This window comes from Limulus polyphemus, unplaced genomic scaffold (genome assembly GCF_000517525.1).
Source record: "Limulus polyphemus unplaced genomic scaffold, Limulus_polyphemus-2.1.2 Scaffold875, whole genome shotgun sequence".
NCBI classification, from domain to species: domain Eukaryota; kingdom Metazoa; phylum Arthropoda; class Merostomata; order Xiphosura; family Limulidae; genus Limulus; species Limulus polyphemus.
In genome coordinates, this window is record NW_013666485.1 from 293,632 (window position 1) to 302,927 (window position 9,296).

A 9,296-nucleotide genomic window follows, 5' to 3' on the forward strand; every position below is an offset into this window, starting at 1 on the left:
GCATCAGTATTATGTTATTTACCTGTATTTGTTAAAATTGTCATTGTACATATTCGTAAGTATACACTTTTACGTTGTTGATTTATTTAGCGCAAAGCTACTCAATGTGCTATCTGCACTCTGTCCAACGCGGAAAACCGAACCTCGGGTTTTAACATTCTAAGTCTTGAAACTTACCGCTGTCTCACTGTAGAACTATATGTCTTCACTAATATTGAGTATGCAGTTTAATAATACACACAAACTCCAACGCTTAGAAGTGATACTTTTAATTTTTACAATAAACATTAAGAAATAAGTAACGGAAATATTCTGTCAGTGTCAGTTTAACTGAAAAACCTGTTTATTATCTAATAAACAAGTTTTTTTCAATAAGCATTAATGTTTGTGTTAATTTGTCAACTGACGATGTCGCCATTCGTATATAAACTCTTTCTCAGTATCTTAACCATTGATAAAGTGAATGAGCAAACTGACTCATCGAATGAGTAAGGAGGGCGGGGCTCATCATCTTAAAACATTCCGTGCGTTCATGCGGCTTGTCTCGCGAATCAACTACATCATAAATTAATCGACACCTGGTGGAATTTTCTTATTCATCGAAAGTGGTCTTGTGGGGGTAATACAAAAGTATGGTTTGTTTTTTGAATATAATTTCTGTTTTATATTTTAAAATTTTGGGTTTAAATTCTTTTAACTGTGGTGACCTTCAATTTTACGGTAATAAACTTCTGTTTACTATTTGCTAAGAAAGTACAGCAGATGTTATTTTTATGTAACGAGTATAAAATATTTTAGTTTTAGAGTTGTGGAAGTGTTGAGAGTAGCTAATATATTAAGTAAGAGTTAGGCCTAAGTTATTTAAGTAGTAACATTTAAATGATTTAAACACGTATGTTGCAGTCTAATTATCAAACTAATGCTTCAAGGATAAAGTTGTGGATAGGCAATAAATGGTATCCGTAACACTCAGTTGCTAGCGAAGCCAAGGTAGTAATAAATATTAATATACAGAAGGATGTTTATAACGTATAGTAACCATACAAAACTGAATGCCTATCTTGATGATGATCTTATACTAAGTTATAGCCCCCTTTTTCTTAATCATTGATGTTCTCTGTGATGACTCTGTCTTGATTATGGGTTGTTGCACTCCATTACAATTTTCACAGCAGAAGGGCTTTGAATAACACATTGAATGTTGAAGTCAACATTGCCCTCTCATCCTTACATGCTTTCCAAAGTCCACTCACCATATGAATACCAACTTCTGAGGACTCATTTGAGATGCAATTGAAATTATGGCACAAAAGGTCCACAGCTAGGGTGTGTCTGTGAATGGTTTATCATTAATTTGTATTTGCACTTTGCAGAGGGACTGACATGGTGACTTGAATGTGTGGCTGGATATTTCATTTTGACAGAACCAGTGCCAATTTCCCATTAGGCAAACTAGGCTAATATAACCAAATTTTATTGGCATGTATATTTTCAAAGATATTAATTTCTTCATGGTATAGTGGTGAGCATGTTAACCTGATAGCATGCAGAGTTGTAGAGTTCATCATAGAATTTTTCTTAGCTATTTGTATGTTTAACTTTACATTTATAGCTCTAACCTGCAATCATTGTAAATCCCTTGGAAAAATTGTAACAGGATGTCAATAAATGGTGTAAAAATTGTTTCAGACTCTTAAACAAATATATTTGTTGCCCATTGTGATGAAATGCCTCCATTTGTTGCATTCTAACTATGCTTATTCATCTTTAGACAGGTGTTTTTTTCATTTAGCTTTGTACTTTGACAAAAGCTTGTTAAAGTGACTCTTGTGTTGATTTTGTAGATTTAAATCTTGGTGAATCTCTTGTTCACAGTTCTATACTACCATTATGTTCTTGGGTAACATTTAGTGACAAGGTGTTTAACTTTCTTCATTACCTCTGGTGTGCGACTGGAAGTTAGTTATGGAATAGCCTAATTTTTCTTAATAGTATTCTTTAACTTGCTTTATCATTGTGATTGAACACTAAGGATGTTTCTTCCTTTAAAATTCTAAAATTTGTGCCTTCTGTACTTTTATAATCGCATGATATGAAAACTTTTAAAATGTATAAGTTATAGTAAAAATGGAATGTTTTTTCTTCTTTTTTGTAATGTGTATATATATATATATATATATATATATATATTTATTTATTTATTTATTTGTTTAATTTTGTGTTTGTGTTCATGTTTATAATATTGTATGTATGTTTGATTTTTAATGAGAATTTTGTCTGAAGACCTGTAATGTAACCCTACCAGAAGAGTTCAGTTTTAAGCACTGCTTACACTTGTAAGTCATCACATTTCAACTGAATTACAAGAGGGCAAATGCTTTTAACCTGTGTAGTTGTATGCCAGAGGCGAGTTGATTGGGTATGCATAGTAACCATTGGTCATGAGCAATTTACATGTATGACACAAGGGTATCAGTATGAATGGATGCCAAGAATATGAACCTTTATAAAAAGAGAATATTATGTCCTTAAGTGTAAAAGTTTAACATAAGTACTCCAAGATATTCTTTATTATATAGTGAAAGTAACACTTTTTACTTTTGTGCATCAGTTTTATGTTTATATAGAATGAATTTCCTATTAATTTTTGATTTAATTTTGAGTAAAAAAATCTTCCTAACTATAAATAGGTACAACTAATACTACAAGTCTTCAAAGTATAACTTTAGAGAGTTAAATGAAAGCACCAAGTGAAGGGAAAAGGCATTACACTTACTATATATACAAAGAAGTAAATAATCAGTCTAGCATTTAACAACTTGCATATGCTTGAACTTTGTGAAAGAACTTGGTAATTTTTGGTATTCCTGCTAGGTTGTATTCATATCTGTATTCATCATCATCATCTTGTGTAAATACTAACAAGTCCTCGTGCCATTGTACATTTTAATTTTTGTTGTACTCTTGTAGAAAAAAATAAAGTTTGTTTATATAAAGGATATGGAATTTCAAGATTTTCATAATTTAGCTTTAACTTTGGAAGGTGAAATTTTTGGTATGTGGCATGCCTTCACAATCATACAATTTCTGAGAAATTAGATACTTTTTATAATGGGATGTTTGGTTAGTAATTTAATTTTAGTTAGTCTTAAGAGTGATAGACAGCTTAATGTACTAATATCAAAACAAATTATATCAATATACATACAGTTACAGCTGGGTGATTAATTGATATAAATTATAATTCAGTACCTATGAGCATTAATTAGTGTCATATAAAATAATTGATTAATCAAAATTACAATTAAATTGATGAATGTCAGGAAAATAATCAACTAATTGAAATAAGTTTCCGGTTATTATTGTTACTGATTATTCCAATCATCCAAGTAAACAGAATATTGCCATTATGATTTCTCATTATTATTTTAAATTAATTAGTATCACGACTCATGAAAATAATCAACTAATCAAAATTAGTATTTCTATTCTTAGTTTTTGTGATTATTCCAATTATTCAATTCTTATGTCGGAATAATTTATTAGTTGAATGTGATCAATTAATGAGTCTGATGATTAATCAATTACCAAATTCCTGGATCTATTGCAAATAATGAACCATTTAGTCTTTTGAAGCTGTCTAGCATATTCACCTTTGAGAAAAGTAAAAATTTTAACCTATCCATATTTTTCAGAAAATTATCAATTTTCCTTTTAAGCTTCTGTAAAGTACCAGTCTCCACTATTGCTGATAATTACTCATTCCATAGGTCAATAACCCTCTTAACAAATAATAATATTAACAATTAACTGGAGTCTAGTCTGTCTTTTCCACATCTTTAACACGTGTCCTTTCATTGTATTATCTTCAGAATACAGCACAAAGAACTAAGTGACTTTTATTTTATTGATATCCTGGATAATCTTGTAAACTTCAATAAGATTATCTCTTACCCTTCTTTTTGCAAGCAAGTCATAAGACTACCAGGTATACCTTGGTAGTAAATTATTATAGAAAGCCTCTCATAAGACCACCAAATATATCTAGGTTATTATTAACAAATATATTTAATGTATAAATGTCTTCAAAAACCATCGGATAAATTGTTGAAAGTAAGAATTCACTAGATATTTTAGACATTGTTAACAGTATTAGTGGAAAAAATTCCCCTTACCTGACTGCTGTATATTTATAATACAGGGGTTTCATTACGCAAAAAAATAATGTTTCAAATCTTTTACAATTTGCCCCAAAATTGTAGTATGAGGGAGGAAAGCAACTGTGGGGGGAGAGGTAATCTAACTACAAATAAAGATACATCTTGACAAGTCTATCAGTTGTTTTAACATTACGCTTTGCTGTTTTGTTCTGTTGTTCATAATAGTTAACGTTAGACACATACACGTACAAATGTGGATTTTTATACATTGTCACCCAACAATAAGTAGGATTTAATGGTTCCATAACAGCAGGAGCCAAACGTTGTTTTTATTATCATCATAGTTGATCATACTCTGAGTAGCTTCCTGTACATGATGCAAGATGTACTTTATATATATATAAGAATCACAATTCTGACCAATCACAAAATTAGAAGTAAAAGCAGATATTCAGTATGACCTCATTGATTGCTCAACTGGAAATAAAAGTTGGGAAAGGCAACTAGTGTAAACCAGTGTTATCCAATCATTCTTCAATATTTGTTGAATATTCCTTCATAAGTTTGAATTACACAAAATCGAAGTGATGTCTAGAATTTTTCACCCAGGGACATGAAAAAAAACAGTTTGGCATGACTTTATAAATGTTTACAGACAAAATTTATTAATAAAATATTAACATTTGTGTACCTTTGAAAACATTTTGATAAGCATTTTGGATCCATTTTATAGATATCGTAAATTTTACATTTTCTTAATGAAACCTCCAGTAGTAGTAGTCGTTGACAGACAGGTATTGTACAAAAATTCACCAGTGGTCTACCATAAGTTTCTTAAGTATTGTAAACAGTAGAAGAATGGAGAAGGGAGTCCATTTTTTTGTTTGTTTTTTCCTAAATAAAACAAATTTCAGGACTTCCTGAAAATATATGTTTCACACAAAACAAATTTGTTCTTAAACTGTCTACAATATATATCAATTATAAACTGTACTTTTAAAAATAAATAGATATTGATATATGACTTTGTGACTTATAGCACATCATACTTATTTTGTATTTTATTGTTTTAGAAAATATGTTGTATGTACATAACATTTGAGCGATAAGAAATGGCCTCTTGGCCCATTGTTACTGTCCCATTCATTTAATCAAATATCCATCTGTCTGTAGCCAGCCCTGACTACTCAAGTGCTTATCAAGTCCTCTCTTTAACTCTTCTAATCTTGTCTGAAGGCAGTCTATTCCAAAAGTTGATCACCCTATTTGAAAAGTCTAAATATAAGGCTTACCTTCCAAAAATTATTATTGCTTAAGTTTTGGAGTCAATTCTATTTAGGAATAAAAATACTTTTTTGATAACTATTGTAATAGAATGGCAGACAACAATTCAAAAGAAGATACTGTCATGATCACTGAAGATGAGGAAGAGATCAACTACAGACCTCCTGCAGAACGAACTCTACAGGAAATAATAGAAGCTGATCATGAAGATAATAGTTTGAAAAAATATAAAGAAACCCTGCTTGGACAGGCTACCAAAGAACTTGTTGTTGTAGGTAAGGAATACACTCAAATTATTTTGCAGTAATCACAAAATTTTATATTATCTTTTTGTTGTAGATAAGAGAAGTACTCTTTGTTAAGAAGAGTGCAGAGGTTAAAAAGAGACTGTTACAAGGAGATTACTCTTCCTTTAAATCAAATCTACAACTTGTTAATTTAATATTAATTGAGAAAGAACTAATAGATTTGACTTGTTTTGGTTTGATTAATAAATTTTAGAAAAGAGCTAATAACCAGAACTGTATTTGATTAATTTTTTACATGATCTTTAGTTTGTAATGCTGTATATTTTACTATATAATTTCATTACTTTCATTCTCACTAAATCTACAAATGTATTATCAAAATCTTTGATATATGATTATGTAACTGTTTCATCTCAATTTGATTCAGTTAAAATCCTTCATTATAAAAAGGTTTTATCTATATGCACCATAGCATAGTTACTTCATGCAATGTAGAGCTAAATAGTTGGTTTTCAGGCATGTCTAGGTGGTTCTAGTATGGTGTCTTACCTCCTTTCACACAAAGCTATCTCGATCTTCTTTCTGCCCTGAAAAAATTTCATGCTCAGTGCACCAGTCTATGTACCCTACCAATTTTGTACCACTATTGAACGTGTGCATAACATGTGACAATTCTCCATCAATAGTATTGTGCCATCTATATTGGCACAGCTAGCTCCCTCTACTATTCTGGCTCAATCTACACTTTCTCAATTGGCACAGCATTGTTTAAGGATATGTTTTTTCACATGTGGCTCCCATTTATGATTGTGCTTTTTTGCCATTTAAATTTTTTTTTTCAACAGTTTTATTTTACCATGTTTGCTTTTAGTTATTTCAACAATTTATTTTTATGTTTGTTTCTTGTTACTGAATTATAAGAGATCCTAGTATGAATTCATGATTCAGTGTATCGACTATGGAAATTCCCGTTACAGTACACTTCACACATGGTGGATATGCCCGTGGTAGGTATGGCTAAGATGCCCTTTGTATAGCTTTGTCCCTCTTTTCACATGGACTTTGGTAAGTTAGATATTTATATGTCCTTTGTTGTCTAAGTTAATTTAGATTAATTATAAGTTAGTTATTGTTTATTACTTTGTTTTTCTAAGTCATTTTACTTGTTTTGCACATTCATTAATATTACATACCTTGAAAACTTGGCAAGTTTTGAGGGTTTGTCAATTCAATATTAATAAGTACTTTAACTGGGTATGTTTGAATAGTTTGTAAGTACATATCATTACTACTAGTCGCATCTAATTCATTGTTTTATCTGACTAATATAATCCTAATTATCGTCAGTGTTGGCCTTACTTATGTGTCCTTTGTCATCTAAGTTAACTTAGATGAATTGAAACTTAGCTATTGATTATTACTTTGTTTTCTTTGTCATTTTCATCGGTTTGCACACTTGTTATTATCAAGTAGTTTGTTAACTAGGTATGTTTAGATAGTTTGTATGTTACATATCATTACTATCAGTAACATCTAATTCATTGTTCTATTTGGATAAATGTTTTTTCATCATTGTTAACTATGTGCCTTATAATCCTACTTTTAATCAGTGTAGGAGTTAATTTTTTTTTGCTTTGTTACATTCATGGGGCTGACCTTTGCTTTGACTCCTTTTCCTATGTTCTTGATACTAGAAACTAAATGTTCTTCTCGTAATCTACAATTCAGGGTTTGTCCCCACAGTGCCCATATCACCGATAGTTATTTATTGCTCAAAGTTAAGTATTCTAGTTCAGGACCCAACCATGTGGTATGAGCTTTTGGCCAACATCTTCACTTGATGGTTCTTCTCACTCATCTTTACATGGATGACTGGCTACTGCTCACTTCTTCATCTTCACAGTCCAGAGACCATACTCTTCTGCTCCTAAAAGAAGTAGCACAGGTGGGATTCTTGATGAAAGGGAGGAGTCCATTCTTACCCTCACTCAATTCCCCATTCATTTGGGGTTTTTCTTCATTTCTACCTCAGTTGGGCCCAGCTTTCTTGTATTCGTCTTTGGAACATGGAGCAAGCGGTTCAAGGCCTTTGCCTCATGTTCTCTCACAGCTCAAGAGTTTATATCTCTTTTGGGGATATGGGCTTCTTTGGAAACTCTCATTCCAATGGGCTGGGCTCTTTTGCATTCCCTTCAGTGGACACTCCCTTCATTCCCAGATCAGAGCTGACCTGGCTTGGTGGTTAGACAGACACCAGACCATGTCAGGGGAGCTGCTTCCTCTGTCTTATCTGGATTTACATCTGTTCACAGACTCCTCTTTAGAGGGTTGGGGTGCTTACCTTGACTAGCAGGATATTTCCAGTCTCTGGTTGATCAAGGAGTCTTCTCTCCATATCACCATTCTTGAGCTTATGGCAATTCATTGAGCTTTGTCCCACTTCCTTCCTATCCTCCAGGGGAGGGTGGTTATGGTACACTCCAACAACTACACAATGGTCTCTTATATCACCAAGTAAGGGTGTACCAATTCCAGGTCTCTGTGCTTTCAGATCCTAGATTGCATTTTCTGGGCCCACAGTCACCATATTATGGTCTTAGCTTGCCATGTTCCTGGTGCCCTGAATCTGGTTACATATCAATTATCTCGTCTCAACAAGATTCTTCCCATAGAGTGGTCCTTCGATCCACAGGTGTTACCAGCTGGGGACACTGCATATAAACCTTTGCCACCCACTGGTACACCAAACTTTCTTCCTTTTGGTCTCCTGTTCCACATCAGCTAACTCTGGGGATGGACACGTTCTGTCAAGATTGGAGGGGTCTTCACATCTATGCTTACTCTCCTATTTGACTCCTCTCCAGAGTTCTATTCTATCCCTAAGCCAAACCACTCTAGTCCTGTTGGTGGCTCCGTATTGACCGGCACAACCTTGGTTCCTACTACTCCGAACTCTACTTGTACAGAGTTGTACAGTTGAGTCATGTGACTTGAACTCGAGTCACAATTTTTTTTACTTGGGTCTTTACTTGAGACCTGGATAAAATAACTTGCGACTTGCCCATTACAACTTGTAACTTGACTTGTGAGTCAACTTAAATGACTTGTTGACAATCCAAGGGTCTAGGATAGCAACATATTACTGTATGTTTGCATGTACATGTGCCAGCAAACTTTTACAATCTCAGTGTCAGGGTAAAGAGCTCCAAAGATGAACGAGGTCCTCACCCAGAACTTGGTTACTCATAGGTCACATGTCTAGGCTACATGCCATCATATACAAGTTGTGAATGAGATGTTAAATTTCATACTTCTTGGAGGGATGGTAAATAAATTAGAGAAGAGGAGAAAAAATGTCACATGTCTCACACTAGGGGAAACTTAGGATATTTATTTAATATTGCCTCATAAAATTAAGAACTTAAAACTTGTATACTATTAAAATATAGATTATTAACTACAATTTTATACTACACTAATTGGTATAACATGAATTAAATTTTGAATGTAAATTTGATGACAAGGAACTCAGTTTTTAGAAAATAAGTTTGGAGATGACTTGATACATACATATATATATATATATATATATATATATATATAT

The 9,296-nt window shown here is 32.6% G+C and overlaps 1 protein-coding gene across 3 annotated transcripts in view; it reads left to right on the plus strand.

Moving 5' to 3' along the window:
• Positions 1–528: 528 nt before the first annotated feature.
• LOC106460991 (rho GDP-dissociation inhibitor 1-like) overlaps positions 529–9,296 on the plus strand; it is a 28,407-nt gene continuing 19,639 nt past the window's right edge. The window contains exons 1-2 of one of the 3 annotated variants that reach the window (XM_013920758.2): positions 529–630; positions 5,535–5,719. In XM_013920758.2, coding sequence (XP_013776212.1) covers positions 5,536–5,719 — 184 coding nt within the window. In that variant the 5' untranslated portion in view covers positions 529–630; position 5,535. The other 2 variants (XM_022387784.1, XM_022387785.1) reach the window with 2 other exon arrangements.